This window comes from Orycteropus afer, unplaced genomic scaffold, assembly GCF_000298275.1.
Source record: "Orycteropus afer afer isolate SDZICR_OR568_19922 unplaced genomic scaffold, OryAfe1.0 scaffold00133, whole genome shotgun sequence".
In the NCBI taxonomy this organism is placed as follows: Eukaryota; Metazoa; Chordata; class Mammalia; order Tubulidentata; family Orycteropodidae; genus Orycteropus; species Orycteropus afer.
In genome coordinates this window covers 959,451-980,716 of record NW_006921720.1, presented here as the reverse complement: position 1 = coordinate 980,716, position 21,266 = coordinate 959,451, and the positions used below count along the sequence as shown (strand labels likewise).

At 36.8% G+C, this 21,266-nt stretch overlaps 1 protein-coding gene across 1 annotated transcript in view; it reads right to left on the bottom strand.

Moving 5' to 3' along the window:
• Positions 1 to 21,266, bottom strand: part of ADGRB3 (adhesion G protein-coupled receptor B3) — a 1,013,812-nt gene that overhangs the window by 434,741 nt on the left and 557,805 nt on the right. The window contains exons 12-13 of the mRNA XM_007945182.1: positions 16,584 to 16,733; positions 15,279 to 15,354 (exon numbers count right to left, since the gene is read on the bottom strand). Coding sequence (XP_007943373.1) covers positions 15,279 to 15,354; positions 16,584 to 16,733 — 226 coding nt within the window. The remainder of the gene's footprint in view (positions 1 to 15,278; positions 15,355 to 16,583; positions 16,734 to 21,266) is intronic.

Below are 21,266 nucleotides of genomic sequence, written 5' to 3'. Positions count from 1 at the left end.
CTGGTTAGCAGTCAAGTGCCTTAGGCACTATGCTACCAGAGCTCCTGAACATAAAGTAGCTAGAGCTAACGAAGAAATGATGAAAATCAAAAGGGAAAAGTATGTTTGGCATTTCTCAAGCTAAAAGAACTGAAGAAATAGCTCAACTCTGAGCTGCTTATTGAAGGATTTTAGGAACAAAAACTGAATAACACAGGAAGCAACGAAAGTAGATGGAGAGAATACATGTAAACATTGTACCAAAAAGAATTGATTGACAGCCATTTCAGGAAGTAGCATATACTCAATAGTTGATGGTACTGAAAGAAGAATTCCAAGCTTCATTGAAGGCATTGGCAACAACAAGGCTCCAGGAATTGATGGAATATCAATTAAGGTATTTCAATAAATGCAAGTAATGCTGGAGGTACTCATTCATCTATGCCAAGAAATTTGGAAGACAGCTACTTGGCCAACTGACTGGAAGAGATCCATATATGTACTCATTCCAAAGAAAGGTAATCCAGAAGAAAGCAGAAATTACCTGAAAATATATTTAACATCATGCACTTTTGCTGAACATAATTAAATAAAGCACTTGCAGAAGTACAACGACAAGGAGCTGCCAGAAATTCAAGCCACATTCAGAAGAGCACCAGGAATGAAGGATATCATTGTTGATGTCAACTGCATCTTGACTAAAAGCAGACAATACCAGAAAGATGTTTACCTGTGTTTTCTTGATTATGCCAAGGCATTTGATTATGTGGATCATAACAAATTATAGATAACATTACAAAGAATCAGCATTCTAGAACACGTTATTGTGCTCATGAGGAGCCAATACATACAAGAGGCAGGCAATCAAACACAGCAAGGGGATAGTACATGGTTTAAAATCAGGAAAAGTTTGTGTCAAAGTTGTATCTTTGCACTACTACTGATTTAATCCACATGCTAAGCAAATAATCTGAAAAACTAGAATATGTGAAGAAGAATGTGACATTAGGATTGGAGGAAGTCTCCTTGACAACCTGCAATATGGAGATGACACAACCTTGCTTGCTGAGTTAAGGGGAATTGAAGCACTTACTCCTCAGAAGGAAGATTGGGCAATCTACTTCTGTAGAGACACCCCCTCGGAAACCCAAGGAAGGGTAACTGTGAGTCTAATTGACTCCACTGCAGTGAGTGAGTGACTGATGAAGATCAGTATCAGCCTTCAGTACAGATTACACTTCAACATAAAGAAACAAAAATCCTCACAACTGGATAATAAACAGCATCATGATAAATGCAAAAATTACTGAGGCTGTAAAGAATTTTATTTTACTTGAATTCACAATTAGTGCCCATGGACGCAGCAGTCAAGAAATCAAATGACATATTGTATTAGACAAATCTGCTGCAAAAGACCTCTTTAAAATATTAAAAAGCAAAGATTTAACTTTAAGGATCAAGGTGCACCTGACTCAAGCTGTGGTATTTTCAATTGTCTCATATGCATGTGAAAGCTAAACAATGAATGCTGTTGTTAGGTGCTGTTGAGTTGGCTCCGACTCACAGTGACCCTACGAACAACAGAATGAAACACTGTCTGGTCCTGTGCTACACTCATAACCCTTGCTATACTTGAGTCCATCATTGAAGCCACTGTGCCAATCTATCTCATTGAGTGTCTTCCCTTTTTTTTTCCAAGCCACTTACCATGTGTGATATCCTTCTTCAGGGACTGGTTCCTTCTGATAACATGATCAAAGTAGGTGAGATGAAGGCTGGCATTATTCTTTTTAAGGAGCATTCCAACTGGATTTCTTCTTGGACAGATTTATTCCTTCTTCTGGCAGTCCATGTTATTTTCAGTATTCTTCACCAACACCACAATTCAAAGGCATCATTTTTTTGGTCTTCCTCATTCACTGTCTTGCTTTCACATGCATATGAGGTGACTGAAAATACCAGGGCTTGAGTCCGGCACACCTCAGTCTTCAAAGTGACATCTTTGTTGCTTAACATGTCAAAGAGTTGTTTTGCAACAAATTTCCCCAGTGCAACATGATGTCTAATTTCTTGACTGCTGCTTTCATAGGTGTTGACTGTGGACCCAAGTAAAATAAAATCCCTGGCAACTTCAATTTTTTCTACATTTATTGTGATGTTGCTTCTTGGTCCACTTGTGAGGATTTTAATTTTCTTTATGTTGAGGTGTGATTCCATTGAAGACTGTCTTTGATCTCCCTCAGTATGTGCTTCAAGTCCTCTTAACTTTAAGTAAGCAAAGTGTGGCATATGCGTATCACAGGTTGTTAATGATTCTTTCTCTGATCCTGATGCTGTGTTTTTCTTCATGTAGTCCAGCTTCTCCAATTATTTGCGCAGCAAACAGATTGTATATGTATAGTGAAAGGATACAACCATGACACACACCCTTCTTGATTTTAAACCATGCAGTACTTTCATATTCTCTTCAAATGACTGCGTCTTGGTCTATGGACAGGTTCTTCATGAATACAATTAAGTGTTATGGAGTTCTGATTCTTTGCAATGTTATTGATAATTTGTTATGATCCATGTAGTAGAATGCCTTTGCATAGTCAATAAGACACAAGTAAACATCTTTCTGGTATTTTTTGCTTTCAGCAAAGATCCATCTGACATCAGCAATGATATCACCCATTCCACGTCCTCTTCTGAATCCAGATTGCATTTCTGGAAGTTCTCTGTCAATATATTTTTACAACCCTTTTTGAATTACCTTAGCAAAATTTTACATGTGTGTGATATTAATTATACTGTTTAATAATTTCCATATTCTGTTAGATCACCTTTCTTTGTAATTAGCATAAATATAGATCTCTTCTAGTGAGTTTGCCAGGTTGTCTGTTCTTATAAACGAGTAAACACCTCCAGTGCTGCACCCATTTGTTGAAATATTTCAATGGGTATTCTGGCAATTGCTGGAGACTTGTTTGTTGTCCATTCCTTCAGTGTAGCTTTGACTTCTTCCTTTAATATCATTGACCTTTGATCTTATATTACTTTCTGAAATAGTTGAATGTCAATAAATTCCTTTTGGTACAATGACTGTGTGTATTCCTTCCACCTTCTTTTGATGCTTCCCTCATCGTTCAGTATTTTCCCTATAGAATTCCTCAGTATTGCAACTTGTGCCTTGAATTTTTTCTCTGTTATTTTAGGTTGGGAATGCCAAGCATGTTGTTCCCTTTTGCTTTTCCAACTCCAGGTCTTTGCACATTTCATTATAATACTTTGTCTTCTTAAGCTGTCCTTTGAAATTTTCTGTTCAGCTATTTTATTTCAGCATTTCTTTCATTTGCTTTAGCTATTCTATGTCCAAGAGCAAGTTTAGGAGTCTCTTCAGATATCCATTTTGGTCTTTTCTTCCTTCCATGTCTTTTTAATGACGTTTTGCTTTCTTAATGTATGATGTTCTTGATGTCATGCCACAACTTCTCTGGTGTTTGGTCATTGGTGTTCAACGCATCAAATCTATTCTTCAGATGGTCTGTAAATTCAAGCAAGTATGATCAAGGTCATATTTTGGCTTTCATTGACAAGCTTCCACTTGTACTTGCATATGAGCAATTGATTGTTTGATCCACAGTCAGCCCCTGGCTTTGTTCTGGCTGGTAATTTTGAGGTTTGCCATCACCTCTCCAGAGATGTAGTCAATTTGATTCCTGTGTATTTCATCTGGTGAGGTCCACATGTACAGCCACCCCTTAAGTTGCAAAATTCTATCACACAACCTTTGACATCATTTCTATCACCAAAGCCATATTTTCCAACTACCAATGATTCTTCTTTGTTTCCAACTTCCACAATTGAATTACCAATAATAATCAATACATCTTGATTGTGTGTTTGGTCAATTTCAAACTGCAGAGATTGGTAAAAATTTTCAATTTCTCCCTCTTTGGCTTTAGTGTTTGGTGCATAAATTTGAATACTAGTAGTATGAACTGGTCTAATAGTGTATGGGTATTTTCCTATCACTGATAGCATTGTAATTCAGGATAGATGTTGAAATATTCTTTTTGATGATCAATGTGACACCATTCCTCTTAAATTGTTATTCCTGACATAGTAGACCATATGATTGTTTGATTCAAAATGGCCAATACCAGTCCATTTCAGTTCACTAATGCCTAGGATATTGACTGATCTTTATGTGTTCCATTTCATTTTTGACAACTTCTAATTTTCCTAGGTTCATACTTTATACATCCCATGTTCCTATTATTAATGAAAGTTTGCAGCTGTTTCCTCCCATTTTGAGTCATGCTCCATCAGCAACTGAAGGTCCCAAGAGCTTTACTCCATCTATGTCATTAAGGTTGTCTCTACTATAAGCAGGCATCTCTTCCCCAATCATATTTTGAATGCCTTCCAACTTGAGAGGCTCATCTTCTGGCACTATATGAGACAATGTTTCATGGCTCTTCAGAAAGTTTTCCAGTAATATATCAAGCAGTGTTTCATTGCTATTCATAAGGTTTTCAGTGAACAATTTTTTTTCAGAAGTGGATGGCTCTGTCCTTCTTCCCAATCTTTCTTACTCCAGAAGCTCTGCTGTTACTTGTGCACCATGGGTGACTCTACTGGTATTTAAAATACTGGTGGCTTCCAGCCTCACAGCAACATACAAGCCACCACAGTATGACAAACTGGCAGACAAGTTGTGGGGACAATGAATAAGGAAGATCAAGAAAAACTGATGCATTTGAATTATGGTGTTGGCAAATAATACTGAATATAACATAGACTGCCAGAAAAATGAACAAATCTGTCTTGAATGAAGTATAGTCAGAATGCTCCTGGAAAGCAAGAATGGCCAGATGTCATCTTATGTACATTAAGCATGTTATCAGGAGGGACCAATCTGTAGAGAAGGACACCAGGCTTGGTAAAGTAGAGGGTCAGCAAAATAGAGGAAGATTCTCAACAAGATGGAGTCACACAGTAACTGCAATGGCTCAAGCTTCGCAAAGATTGGAAGACGGCACAGGATCAGGCAGTGTTTCATTCTGTTGTACATATGACTGCTATGAGATAGAACTTACTGGATGGTGGCATCCAAAAATAGGAGTTACACAAATTTGTTATTCCATGGATAATTTTAATTTTTAATTAATTCATGACAGGGCATTATAAGACAATATAGACTGTCTTAAAACTATACCATCTCATTGCAAACCCAGAAAAAAGAAACAAGATTTGAAGTTCAGGGCCTGAAACTAAAAAGTATGTGCTCTTTAAAGAGCTGATTACTTCATGTTGATTGCCTTCAGGGTTCATTGCTGTAAGGGTAATTATATCTTCATTTTTCTATTATTTCCAATATTATTTAGTTCAGTTGCTTTTCCCATTTGCTTTCAATCCTGTAATATTAGGAACTCAAATGAGTTCCATTTCCTAAATATGAAGAAGTTTCAGCATCATTTATCTTTATTAGGTCAGAGCACTTGACAGCAAATTCATGTGATTTTTGCATTATTGAAATTTGTTCCATTTTTAGAAGATCATTTTAAAACTACTATTGGCTTATGAGAAGGTATCTTTTTTTTTTTGTTCATCTCTATTTCCACAGAAAAAATAGCATATAGTTTTAGTTAGATTCTTTAAAAAATATCTTGAATGTTAATTGCTACATTATTATTTTTTTTAAAACAGGACTACAATTTCCATATATCTTACCAGGAAATTACACATTGCTCACATACTTAGAATACTTAGATGTAATTTAGTTTTTCTGTAAAACTAGAACCTGAACTTATTAAACAAATCAGAGAATGACTTGTTTACAACTGATGCTTGAATCCTTGGCTTGAGTGTGTACTAGTACAAATTTTTTAAGATTTTATTTATTTTAGAAATATTTTTAGAGTTTAAATTGCTGTGCCAATGACAACACAATTTTTAAATCTTCTTGATATTGCCAAATTAGTCTCCAAAACTGTTATTCCAGTTAAAATTCTCACCAATAGTTCCTGAGCATGTCAGACTGTGAGTGTTTGTGAATTCCTGATGCAAATGAGGACTTAGTGTAGGTGGCCTTACCTCTCCAAAAGACTGTCTGGCCTGGGCTGCACTTCCAATCTGGAAAGCAGTGCCATCAACCATCTTCATCTCTCAGACCCAAAAGTGGTCTTGTTGGGGTGGAGAGAGTTGTATCTACGGTCCTGGCTTTCACAGTCTAGACTAAGATTAGTGGAAAGATCTCAGGCCTCCCTGAGTCAGCCTATGCATACATGGCTTCCTTACAAGATTTTCTGGAGAAGATATATGTATATTCACTCAGTAACAGAAGAAAGCTATAAGTTTGCATTGCTGAAAGGAGTCACAACTGGCAGTCATAAAGACAGCCAAATATAGTGGAAAGGTCCTAGTTTGGGCGGACATAAGACTTGGGTTAGAATTCAGTCATTTACTAACCAAAAATCAAACCCACTGCCATCGAGATGATTCTGACTCATAGCAACCCCCATTTGGTTTCCAAGGCTTTACAGAAGTATATCACCCCATCTTCCTTTCATGGAGTGGCTGGTGGGTTTGAACTGCCAACCTTCTGGTTAGCAGTCAAATGACTTACTATGCCACCAGAGCTCCTTAGTCACCTACTGAACTCACTGCCATCGAGTCAACTCCAATTCATAGTGACCCCTCTTTGGGTTTCTGAGGCAGTATCTCTACTGACGTAGTAGATTGCCTAATCTTCCTTCCGAGGAGTGGCTGGTGGCTTTGAACCACCAGCCTTCTGGTTAGCAGTCAAATGCCATAGCACAATACCACTAGAGTTCCTAGTCACCTACTAGCCTTATATTTCTGGCTTAAGGCTTCTTAGGCAAAAGGATCTCAGCTTTCTCATCTACAAAATGAAAATTCTGGATGCAAAGGCCTTTGAAATATCTTGCAGCACTAATATGATTCTATAATTTTTGACTGTAAGAAATTATTCGGAAGATGCATAAAGGTGGGGCATTAAGAGTAGCACGTGTTTAAAGCCTATTTTCTTTAGTTGGAGGTCTGATAGTGTAGTGCCTAAGGCACTTGACTGCTGACCAGAAGGCTGGCGATTCAAACTCACCAGCCACTCCTCGGAAGGAAGGTTGGGCAATCTACTTCCATAGTGATACTGCCTTGGAAACCTGAGGGGTCGCTATGAGTCGGATCTGACTTGATGGCACATAACAACAACAACAACATTTTCTATACTTAAAGGAACAATTTGAGTCATCTTAACTGTAAAAAAAAAAGGAAGAAAATCAAATGGTAATGTAAACATTGAAGTTTGAAGAATATTTGAATGTATATTAGGGCAAGAGAAGAAAAACATATCCTAATAAAAGACTCAACATGCAGTTATTTCTGTCTTTGTATGAAGGAAAATTTCTAAATTGTATCTATTCAAAACAGATCAAGTTTTCCTTTGTTGTCCTCACAAGGGAAATTATGCAAAGTAGTTTTAAAAATGATTATACTAAAATATCAGATTTCTGGAGACTTATCTACAAACCTAACATTATCCTTTGTATGGTAAACTTCATCCCAGGATTTTTGAAAACTGATTAGTAAAATGATCACCTATGGAAATATTTCATGAAAATTTGGTAAATGATAACTAAATATATAGAACACATTTGTATATATTTTTCATGTTAAATAAGAAGATCTTTCTTTCCATATTTGATTCAATTTGTACAGTTAAACACGTATAGCAAGACAAATAACAAGATATATGAATTTTATTCCTCTGTCCTGAAAATATTTTTATAGTAAAACTCAATTTTTACGTACTTTAAGAATGGTTATTGTGGTAGTTAAGGTTATGTGTCACCTTGGCTGGGCTAGGTTGAATGGCTGAGCAGCTGGTGGTAGTTATTCAACACGATGAGACTGGCAATCAACTCCTGGGTGGGATCTACCACAAGCGGCTGAGTAGCTGCTTTAGGGATGCGGTCTGCTTCCCATACATAAAAAGGAGTTTGGGGAATTGTCTCTAGCTTATGGCATGCTTGAACCCTGCATGTAGCTGAGTTGTTGTTCAGCAGCCTGCCATGCTCTGCCAATCTTGAGACTTTTAATGGACTTGAATTAATGGCCTGCTGTGTGATTTGTTAGTATCAGGACTGTGTCTTGTTACTTGTTGGCCTCCGGTTTGTCAGCCTCAGCAGCCAGCATCTGAGTAAAGAAAAGCCTCTAGCTTCAGTGAGGCAGGAGCAGGAGGAAGAGCTGGACCCCAAGGTTGAGGGGCTTTCACCCAGCCCCTAGAGCCTGGCACTTTGAACTCAGACTTGAAGCCTCCAAATTGTAAGAATAAACTCCTGTTTGTTAAAGCCATCCCATTTGTGGTATATTCCTGTCAGAGTGGCACTAGGCAATCAGAACAGTTATATAAGATATCCTATCAAGGAAAGACAATTATGTTAACAAATATTTCTTAATGCACTGCCGTCCACTTAGATCTGACTCATAGCAACCCCTCCTTGGGTTTCCACAGTGATATCACTACGGAAGTAGATTGCCCAACCTTCCTTCTGAGGAGTGGCTGGTGGGTTTGAACCACCAGCTTTCTGGTTAGCAGTCAAATGCCTTAGGCACTATGCCACCAGAGCTCCCCCTGAATATTTCTTAGCTCTTTGGTATTTATTGAACATTCTATTGTCATTAGGTAGCTCTGGGGTATAGTGCCTAAGGCATTTAGCTGTTAACCAGGAGATTGGCGGTTCAAACACACCAGCTGCTCCTTGGAAGGAAGACTGGGCAATGTACTTCTGGAGTGATACCACCTGGGAAACTCAATGAGGGGTTGTTATGAGTCAGATCCTACTCAACAGCAGTGAGTTTTTTTTTTTTTTTTTGGTCATTATTTTTGGCCAATAAATCAAAATGTAAAGACAACTTTCCTAGAAAGAGCAAATCTCTCCTATAATCATTTGCCTAATTAATATATGTGCACAAAGAATAAGTATGTATACAAAATCAAAACCAAACCCAGCAAAATCAAAACCAAACTCATTGCATTCGAGTTGATTCCAACTCAGAGTAACCCTACAGGACAAAATAGAAGTGCCCCAAAAGGATTCCAAGGCTGTAATCTTTACAGAAGCAGACTGCCACATCTTTCTCAGGTGATGGTTTTAAATTTTTTGGTTAGCAGCTCAACACTTTAACCACCACACCACCAGGGATCCTTACAAATGTATATACATATTCATAATTTTAATACATAGTTTGCTCTGGTGGTATAGTGGTTAAGGCATTTGGCTACTAATCAAAACATCAGTGGTTGAAACCTAACAGCTGCTCCATGGAAGAAAGATGAAGCAGTCTGCTTCCATAAAGATTTACAGCCTTGGAAACTCAATGGGCATTGCCATGAGTCTTAATTGACTTGATGGCAGTGAATTTGGTTTTGGATACATAGTTTACTAAGGACTAAAGAATGTATCACAATCTGTATAATTTCACTGCAATAAAGATAAGATATTTTTGATGTTAGTAAAAACTTTGAATTCAATCCATATATTTTACATATAAAGAAAGTTAGTGGGTTGCACAATAGCTGATCTGAATCTATTTGTATCACAGGTGGCATTAAGAGTCACTCCTCCTGACTACTGCCTGCTGTATCCATTAAATCACAGTACAACTCTCTACCCACTAACTGTAAGTGTTTACTCTCTCTGCCATGATAAAAAGTATTTAAACACTAAACAAATTATTAAAAAAAAAAAAAAAAAGGCTAGTATCCCTAGATAAATCTCCAATTTCCTTAATTATAAATCTTTAGAATTTACAATAATCTGACTTAATTGTGTTGGTGAATGAGTTCTTTGATATTATACAAAATGAGATTAAACATAATGTAATATTGACAGATATCTAGGAGGGAAACTGATTCACAATCTACAGTATTCTCCAAGGTGTTTGACTGCTAACCGGAAGATTGATGGTTCAAACCCACCAACCACGCTGCGGAAGGAAGATGGGGCAATCTACTTCTGTGAAGATTTACTGCTTCAGAAACCCATTGGGGGTTACTCTGAATCAGAATCCACTCTATGACAGTGGGTTACATTTGGTTTTTACACTCCTCTGCAGGAACTCTGGTGTTGCAGTAGTTAAAGCATTTGGCTGCTAATGAAAAGGTCGAACCCACCAACCACTCTATGAGAGAAAGATGAAGAAGTATGCTTTGGTAAAGATTTAGAGTGTTGGGACCTCTATGGGGCATTCTACTCTGTCCTATAGAGTTGCTATGTGTTAGAATCGACTCAGTTATAGTAGGTTTGATTTTGGTTTTTACACTCTCCAGCAGGAAATAGAGCAAATGTTGCACATAAATGTGCTTCTATTTAAAAGCTGGACTGAAGGCAGAAACTTAACCAGGTAGAAATATGTCCAGTAACCTAACACATTTATAAAACTTTTGTCATGTTAAAATTGAAATCAAAACCTAAATTTCCTGATTTTAAGTTAATGTCTACAATTCTTAAAATATAAGCTTAATACAAATGAAACTTCTGCAGAAATATGTAAAATTTTGAGTATCTCAAAACTTTTAAGTTTCGCACCTCTCTCCCCAAATGAGCATCAAAGCCAGGGAATACACAATGTAACTATAAATAAATTTTATTTTAGAGTAATTTACATAACAATGTGTTCTACTAAAACCATTAGAAAAGTTGGGAGTAAATACTATTTGTTTTAAAAATTATATATTGGCAAAATCAAATAAGACATAAACTTATCTAAATTCAGGAAGCCCAAATTCCATCCATAGAAGGGAATCAAATAACCAACCAATCAAACAAAGAAACAAACCAAAACAAAAAGACCCTCCAGACCTTCTCATGGTTATCTCCCTTGTTGTTGTTGTTGTTATGTGCTGTTGAGTCGGACCTGACTCATAGCGACCCCTCCTTGGGTTTCCGAGGCAGTATCACTACGGAAGTAGATTGCCCCATCTTACTTCCGGTTATCTCCCTGGTGGAAGAATAATCTGTTTTGTTTCCAGGACTCCAGATGACTCACCAAGTATACTAAGAATAAATGCTTCACCCAGAAATATTTTCTCCAAAAACTATGACTACTTACTGCAGCTGCAGAAAACGGAGCTACTTCCTTGTTGTTAGGTGTTATCGAGTTGGCTCCAACTCATTGTGACCCTATGTACAACTGAAAGAAACACTGCCTGGTCTTGTGTCAACCCCATAATCCTTGCCATACCTGAGTCCATCGTTGCAGCCACTGTGTCAATCCATCTTGTTGAGGGCCCTCCTCTCGTTCATTAACCCTCCACTTTACTGAGCATGATATCCTCCACCAGGGAATGGTTCTTTCCGACAACATGACCAAAGCAGGTCATGTGAAGTCTGGCCATTCTTGCTTCCAAGGAGCATTCCAGTTGCACTTCTTACAGGAAAGATTTGTTCATTCTTTTGGCAGTCCATGGTACTTTCATTATTGTTCACCAACACCACAATTCAAAAGCATCAACTCTTCTTTGATTTTCATTTTCATTGTCCAGCTCTCACATGCATATGAGGTGATTGAAAATATCATGGCTTGGGTTAGGAGCACCTTAGTCTTCAAAGAGATAGCTTTGCTCTTCAGCACTTGAAAGAGATCTTTTGCAGCAGATTTGTCCAATGCAATACGTCATTTGATGTCCTGACTGCTGCTTCCATTGGTGTTGACTATGGAACGAAGTAACATGAAAACTTTGAACAACTTCAATTTTTCTCCATTTATTGTGATGTTGCTTATTGGTCCAGTTGTGAAGATTTTCATTTTCTTTAGTTGAGTTATAATCCATACTGCAGATTGTAGTCTTTAATCTTCATCAGTAAGTGCTTCAAGTCATCCTCACTTTCAGCAAGCAAAGTTGTGTCCCCTGCATATCGCAGGTTGTTAATGACTCTTCCTCCAATCCTGATGTCACGTTCTTTTTCATATAGTCCAGCTTCTTGGATTATTTGTTCAGCATACAGATGAATAAGTATGGTGAAAGGATACAACCCTGACACACACCCTTCCTGATTTTAAACCATACAGTATCTCCTTCTCCTGTTCTAATGATAGTCTGGTCTGTGTACAGATTCCTTAGGAGCACAATCAAGTGCTCTGGAATTCCCATTCTTCTCAATGTATCCATAATTTGTTACGTTTCACACAATCAAATGCTTTTGCATAGTCAATAAAACACAAGTAAGCATTTTTCTGGTATTCTTTGCTTCCAGCCAAGATACATATCACACCAGCATTGATGTCCCTCATTCATATTCTCTTATGAATCTAGCTTGCATTTCTGGAAGTTCTCTGTCAATATACTGCTACAACCATTTTTGAATTATCTACAGCAAGATTTTACTTGTGCGTGATATTAATGATATTGTTTGATAATTTTCATATTCTGTGGGATCACCTTCCTTTGGAATGGGTGAAAATATGGACCTCTTCCAGTCAGTTGACCAGGTAGCTGTGACTCCCAAATTTCTTGGCGTTGATGAGTGAGTGCCTCTGGTGCAGCATCCATTTGTTGAAATCTCAATGGGTATTCTGTCAATTACTGCAGCCTTGCTCTTTGTGAATTCCTTCAGTTCAACTTTGACCTCTTCCTTCAATACCATTGGTTCTTGATCATACACTATCTCCTGAAATGGATCAACATTGACCAATTCTTTTTGGTACAGTGACTGTGTATTCTTTCCATCTTCTTTTGATGTTCTATTCAATATTTTATGCATACAATCTTCAATATTGCAACTCGAGGCTTGAATTTTCTCTTCAGTATTTTCAGCTTGAGAAATGCCAAGTGTACTCTTCCCTTTTGGCTTTCTAACTCCAGGTCTTTGCACATTTAATTATAATAATTGATTTTATCTTCTTGAGCTTGTCTTTGAAATTTTCTGTCCAGCTCTTTTATCTTGTCATTTCTTCCATTTGCTTTAGCTACTCTCCATTCAAGGGCAAGTTTTTGGGTGACTTCTGATATCTGTGGTGTTCTTTTCTTCCTTTCCTATCTTTTTAATGACCTTTTGCTTTCTGTGTCTATGATGTTTTTGATGTCATTCCACAATTCTTCTGGTTTTCGGTCATTGGTGTCCAATGCATCAAATCTATTCTTTACATGGTCTCTAAATTTAGGAGGAATATAATCAAGGTCATATTTTGGCTCTCTGGGACTTGTTTTAATTGTTTTCAGCTTCAACTTGAACTTGCATTTGAGCAGCTGATGGTCTGTTCCATGGTCAGCTCCTGGCCTTGTTTTAGCTGAAGATATTGAGCTTCTCCATCATCTTTCTCCACAGATGTAGTCGATTTCATTCCTGTGTACTCCTTCTGGTGAAGTCCAGTCACCATTTATGTTGTTAAAAATGTTATTTACAATGAATAAGTCATTGGTCTTGCAAAAATTCCATTATGCTATCTCTGGCGTCATTTCTATCACCAAGGCCATATTTTCTAACTACTGGTGATTCTTCTCTGTTTCCAACTTTTGGATTCCAATCACCAGTGATAATCAACACATCTTGATTGCAAGTCTTGTCAATTTCAGACAGCAAAAGTTGGTAAAATCTTCAATTTCCTCATCTTTGGCTTTGGTGGTAGTGCATAAATTTGAATAATAGTAGTATTAACTGGTCTTCCTTGAAGATGTATAGATATTACCCTATCATTGACAGCACTGTACTTCAGGATAGATCTTGAAACATTCTTTGTGATGATGAATGCCATGCCATTCCTCTTCAATTTCTCATTCCCAGCATAGTATATCACAACATTTTCTGATTCAAAATGGCCCAAACCAGGCCATTTCAGCTCACTAATACCTAGGATATTGATCTTTATGCATTCCATTTCATTTTTGACAACTTCCAATGTTCCTGGATTCACACTTTGTACATTCCATTATCCGATTATTAATGGATGTTTGAAGCTGTTTCTTTTCATTTTGAGTCATGCCACATCAGTAAATGGAAGTACTGAAAGCTTTACTCCATGCACATCATCAAGGTTCACTCTACTCTGAGGACACAGCTCTTCCCCAGTTGTGAGTGCCTTCCAACCTGAGGGGCTCATCTTCCAGCACTGTATTGGACAACATTTCAGGGCTATTCATAAAGTTTTCCAATAATATATCAGACAGTGTTTCATTGCTATTCAGAGGGTTTTCACTAGCCAATTCTTTGAAAAGTGGATGGCCCCTTCTTGAGTCTGTGTTAGTCTGTAAGCTCCACTGAAACCTGTCCACCATGGGTGACCATGCTGCTATTTGAAATACTGGTGACATAGTCTCCATCCTCACAGCAATACATAAGCCACCACAGTATGACAAACTGACAGATGAATGGTGAATCCACTTCCTTAAGAAGGCTTTTTTTGTTGGACTGAATTCTAATTGTTTTTTATTTATTTTTGACTATTTGTTATGTTCTTGGTATAATTATGAGCATCATTTACAGTCTCTCCTCCCTAAAATCTTGAAGCTTTAATCAAGAGGTCTAAGAAAGAACTCAGTAAATATGTGGCTGTGTTTAAATAAAATACAACTTTGCCTCAGTCCTCCAAAATGAGATGGTGTGGAGGAAACAGGTAGTCAGGAATGAAATCACTATCCAAAGAGATACAAATAAAATTTTCTGTGAAATTTGGTAAAGTAGCTAAAACAGTAGAACAATTAAATTAATGGTGATAGAATTATTGTTTGTAATTATTTCTTTTAATATCTGGGAAGAAAGATATCAATGAATTTCTTCCAAAAATAGTACCCTAATTGAACAGCAACATTTTTTTCTTAATGTAGTTGTAATTGAAAAGTTATTTAGGAGCAAATTGATATCTTGTGTAAATGAGGAACAAAATCATGTACTCTCAGTCATCATGCCACTCCTTTAATTTCATATAATGTTGATAAACAGCACCATTAAGTGCAAATAAAGGGAGACAGATTACTTTTACAATTGCCTGTTCTATTATAGAGACTTGAGGGTTTTTTTTCCTTATGCTTTTTTTTTTCAATCCCTAGGCAAGTCATGATTAGTTACAAGGAACTTCAGAGCTATAATCAGAAACCAAAATTGTCTTCTCTAGTTGTTTTGAAATGTATAATATGTTAATCTCCTGTTCATTATATTGGCATTATCTATTTCATTTAAGAAAAAGCCCTTTGTGTTAGCCAAGCTTGTTTGACTATTGTCAGAGAATGAATTATAATCACATTTTCAGAATAACTTAAAGAGATAACCACAGTTTATTACATTGTAGCTTACCTCAAAGTTGGTAAAATTAGATCCAAGTTTTTGTACAAGACAGCTCCAAGAACAAATACAGATGATTCATCTAATTCTAGAAAGAATAAATTTTTTTAAAAATTAGCAAAATGGCAAGAAAAATACTGTTTTATAAAATCTGCTCATTATAGAAGATTACAGTACTTGCTGATGCAAAGATAAGGTCAGGGAGAAGAAATGCCTTTCTAATCATGCATGGGACAGGTTAGCCGCACACCTCACAGACGGATGATGGCTCTAGAAGACGTGCTTTTTGTGGTTCTGCATCATGAAGGCTGAGACAAGAAACTGCTTTATTTGCAGTTAATGAGTTTTAATTCCCAGACAGAGGGAAAGGAAAGTCAATTCTCTGTTGGAACATTAAGTTACATGGACAAAATCTCCAAGGTATGCATTGTTATGTTTTCAGTTGCCAATGAATTAGTTCTTACTCATCATGGCCTCATATGTTTCAGGTTGAACTGCTCCATAGGGTTTTCAGTGTTGCAATCTTTCAGAAGCAGATGCCAGACCTGTCTTCCAAGGCTCTGAGTGGATTTGAACTCCCACCTTTTGGCAAGTAGTAGAGCACTTAATTGCTTATCCCACCCAGGGACTCTAGGGTTAACTACTGGTCTTGAAAATGACTATTAAGTTTAGCAACTATGTAAGATGTTCTTAAAATTATTTTTTTTAATTATCATTATTTTTTTTTAATACTAAACTAGTATGTTCAATCCAAGGAAAAAATTAATGTTAGGCATATAAAATGACTTCATATGGAAAACTCAACACTTTTTAACATGTGAAGTTAAAATATTAGCCTAGATTTTATACTGGAATAAGATTGTCAATACTGGAAATTGATTATATTAAACTCTGATCTATGCTTTGCACTTGTATTTATGTGTGTGTGTGCCAATTTAATAGATCCTTGGTGCGGTGCCTAAGGCATTTGACTGCTAACCAGAAGGTTGGTGGTTCAAACCCAACAGCCATTCCACAGAAGGAAGATGGGGATCTCTACTTCTGTAAAGATTTATAGCCTCAGAAATCCACTGGGACTTGCTATGAGTTGGAATCCACTTGCTGGCAGTGAGTCTGGTTTTTTGTTTGGTTCCTTCAGTAAATTCAGAGATTTAAATAACAATCATAAGTTCTTTATATTTACAAAATTAGTTTAGAACCATAAATGCAGACTGTGTCTAAATCATTTAATATATAGAAATTGATATGTAGTATCTCATTACATGATCTCATCAGAAAACGTTTTGTATCAAAGCTCAAATCATTTCACATACTTACCTTTTGATGACAGAGGAGTGAAAATGCTTTTTGGAATGACCACTCTGTCTTCTGAGTTTCTTGCCCAGTCAACCATTCCCTTCCGTCCTTTCATGGGGAAGTTGATGTCTGTTAGAACAGAAGCTGCAGGAAGCTTTTGAATGCTAGCCACTATTTAAAAGAAAAAAAAAAAAAAAACCAGAAAATATGACATAAAATAAAATCTTGTTTTATTTTCCAGTATAATCACAGCAGATCAAATTAAGCTTTCAGGTATATTAAAAATAAAACTTCAAGTAAAAATTATATTTATCAGAGCCACAAAGTAGACTTACTTCTTATTATGATTCTTAATATTTTTCATTAAGGTTATCGATTCTTTCACTTATCAATCTAGGTTTTAAGTTGCGTTCAGCACAAATGATACTATGATGGTGAAGGGTATGGCAGATATTCTGAGAGAATTCACAAATATACTGGTTGTTTGTGGTTGTCCTCCATTCTAGCTGTTAAGAGACTTAGTGTATTATTTGTCAAATATTTTGATTTGTTGTTGTTGTTGTTGTTGTTATGTGCCGTGGAGTCAGACCCGACTCATAGCGACCCCTCCTTGGGTTTCCGAGGCAGTATCACTACGGAAGTAGATTGCCTCATCTTCCTTCTGAGGAGTGGCTGGTGTGCTTGAACTGCCAGCCTTCTGGTTATCAGTCAAGTACCTTAGGCACTATGCTACCACATGCAATTTATATACTGAAATTTGTATTTAAATACGAGCTTTGTCTTTAGAAAAATTGTCTACATTTACATCTGACGATTGTCCCAGGAACAAATTTTTCATTGATTACATGGGGCACCATGAAGAGATGCTGAACAGATATTGCTCTGGGAAACAGAATGGTCTGAATCCAAATAATAAAGTACCAATAATGTTACAACCACAGAATCAAAATTATATGCAGAAATATTCATCACAGAGGTTAATAATAACAAAAAAGTCTTAAAATATCTTCACACAGTGAATGTAAATAATGTACATATGTGAATGGTGAATTGTACATTATAAACAAGAAACATTTTAATATAATATTGGGAAAATTCATGAATGATATGTTTGGTGATACCTGAATATATATATTATGTAAACATATAGGCTTGAATATATATACTAAATGTAATAAAACTTAAAACTATGATGATAAATACTTAAGCACTTATAGATTATATATATTTTCAATAAGAAGTGTTTTGTACACTTTTACATAGGTCTATACATGATCCACATGAAAGTTTACAAGTGTTGCATAGAGGATTTAAATGGAAAGATGAGGACAAATGTAAAAGCTATTGTAATAAGGAAGTTAAAATAAGAAATCATTAGATTCCTCAAAAGTAGATTTCATCTTAAAGGAACTTGTAATTTAAATCAAGAAAGGATGAAAATTAAGAATATTAGTTGTACAAATGTAATACTGGACCACTAGCTGTATTTCAATTAGATTAGTAATATATTATTGTGCCATATAAGTAACACTGTACTTCATTAAAGCTCCTCCAGGCTGTTACACACATCCATTATCAGCATAGAATGTAATTTCATTTGGCCTGTGATTTGACATACTAAGCTTTAAAAAGCATTTTGCAATTAAATGTTGAAGGAGAGAAGGTGCTGGGTAAAACACTGTGGCCTTTTGCCTTGGTTCTTTGGAAAAACAGCTTGAGAGATTACCCTAAACCCTGAGGAGTTACATTTGCCTTAGTTTTCTAGCCCAGAAGCTTTGTTACTTTTGTGTCCAGGTTGATTGACATTTTCTGGGTCAACTGTTAACCAGTTTGGTACTTTTCACCTGGCCCTGGGTTGCAGCCTGCCTTTTGATTGGAATGCACCCTGCAGGGATTTGTCAATAGACTATGCAAATGAAGTGACAATATACTATGCAAATGGACTGTCTATGGCCTACTGAGAAAGGATTGATCAATTCCTGGCCTTGGTGGGAGGGGCCATGCTGTGAATTGATGTGGAGTTTGTAGACAGAAGCAGGCAAATGCACAGAGGTTTTGAAAATAGAAGGAAGCAGGAAGAGAAAGAAAGATGCAGGAAGAATAAGGATGAAAGAAGAGAGAGGAAGCAGAGAGCAGAGTGGAGGCAGTCCAGAAAGAGCTGTAACATGGGTCAAGGGGTGTCACTGAAGACAGTGACAGGCCCAGAGGTGGACATTAGCAGAGTCAGTGGCATCAGATGTCAGGTTCATGAGAAGCCTGTCTTGAAGGGGCTGAGGGAAGCCTGTCCTGAGGGGGCTGAAAGGAAACCTGCATGGCCAAGTGCAGCTGTGAGGTCTGTCCTGTTCTGAACAAGGGAGACTTTGAGGAAATGTTTCCTGCTAATGATCCCAAACTCTACCCAGTTGCTTCCTTAATAAATCACTTAACTTAAGTACGGTCTGTGAGTTTTGTGTGACCATTGCAACAGATTATCAAACCCAACAGAGTAGTAGAAAGTGCCATGAGAGGGACAGTTGGTGTCAGGATTGATTAAAAGTTTTGAGGGTGGAGGTATGTTTGATCTACACCTTATAGGGATCAGCTTTGGGATGATCTTGACTGGCATTAAAACAAACTCATTGCTGTAGATTCTGCCTGAAAGCAACCCTGTAGGATAGAGTTGTTGTTGGTATGTGCCGTTGAGTCAGACCTGACTCATAGCAACCCCTCCTTGGGGTTCCGTGGCAGTATCACTACGGAAGTAGATTGCCCGACCTTCCTTCCGAGGAGTGGTGGTGGGTTTGAACCGCCAGCCTTCTGGTTAGCAGTCAAGTGTCTTAGGCACTATGCTACCAGAAGAGTAGAACTGTCCAATAGGGATTCCAAGTCTATAATCTTTATGGATGCTGACTGCCACTTCTTTAACCCACAGAATGGCTGGTGGGTTCGAACTGCCAACTTTAGGTTAACAGTTGAACACTTAAACGTTGCACCACTCAAAACTGAAAACCAAACTCACTGCCATTGAGTTGATTCCAACTCATAGCAACCCACTGGGTTTCTGAGGCTGGAAATCTTTACAGAAGTAGATTGCCCCGTCTTCCTTCCACAGAGCAGCTGGCGGGTTTGAACCACTGACTTTCTGGTTAGCAGCAAATGACTTAGCCATTATGTCTGTCACCTAGGGCTCCTTGATTGGCATTATCCCCTCTGAAATTAAACCTGTTCAGATGATGTTACTACTATAATTATAATTTTACACACATAAAGAAGTTATGGATATTAAATGCTGCTTTCGGACAGCAGCTCTCATTGTTTCAGTTTCTTTTATTTTTAAAATAATAAAAATACTCTTTGCTGCCCATGAATAAGCCAGTTCATGTGTCCTATAAGGTTCAAATCCTCCACTGCATATTTCAACAAGTCAGCACATTAGCAGTACCTTCTGTCTTAAGAATTCCTTAAGCTTTATTCAATGTGTAAAACAAAGCTCATCCACATTAATATTCATGGGCTGTAACACTACAGTCTAGCACAAATTTATTTCACTTCTGCTCTAAATACTGGCTTAAAAAAGTTAAAGTTTTCTGATTGTCCAACAACTGAATTCTACTTTAAAGGAAAATAAGAGATAAATGATTGGGCCCTGATATTTAATAATTCTTGTTTCTTTCTATATACTATGGATCGAAAATGGAGCTCTGGTGGTGTAACGCCTAAAGTATTTGACTGCTAACCAGAAGGCTGGTAGTTCAAACCTACCAGCCACTCCTAGGAAGGAAGACTGGGAAATCTACTTCCATAGAGATTCTGCCTCGGAAACACAAGCAGTAGTCACTATGAGCCAGATTTGACTCAACGGCAATGAGGTTTTTTTTTTTTTTTTTTTTTTAGTTTATGGATAGAAAAACAGACAAACCAAAAAGGAGGAACAAAAGGAAGAAGCATATCCTGTACTGACTATATATTATTTTATCCTGAACAACTGCTAATCTAATACTATATTCCTAAATCTATGAAAATGATATCATTTACATGCATGTATCTCACTTTATGAAATGTATGCATTCTTCCATTACTGGGGCATTGACTGTTAAATTATGATTACATAGATTAAATCTTACTTTTGAACATATAACCCAGATTAAAAGAATATAAAAATAAGTTAGGATCACTATGCAATTTTTACAACAATATACTTTACACTACATAGTCTAAAATATAGGGAATACAGAATAAAATTCTTGTTCATTATATTAGTAATGCAGTTCTTAAAGTAAGATCATATTTTCAATAAATGCATAGCAAACAGATATGACCTCATGGATTGATGGATTTCAAATGCTAGCTTTCAAATTATCAATATGTATAGCCTTTAAAATATTTAAAATTGTAAAAATATTTACCTCAAATCTACTAGGCAGAAGTTTAAGATGACATTATAGTTCTCCATAACCTAAGTGATTAATAAGACAAGCTATTTCCATTTAACAAAAATAATTAAAGGGTGACTTTTATGTCTCTTTTAGTCCCTATACCAGACACTGGGAACAATTAATTATTAATCTCTTCCCTATTCACTGAGTACCATTTGTGCCTATTCCAAAGAAGGTACCATTTGTACCCATTCCAAAGAAAGATGATCCCACAGAATGTGGAAATTATTGAACAATATCATTAATATCACATGCAAGTAAAATCTTACTGAAGATAATTCAAAAACAG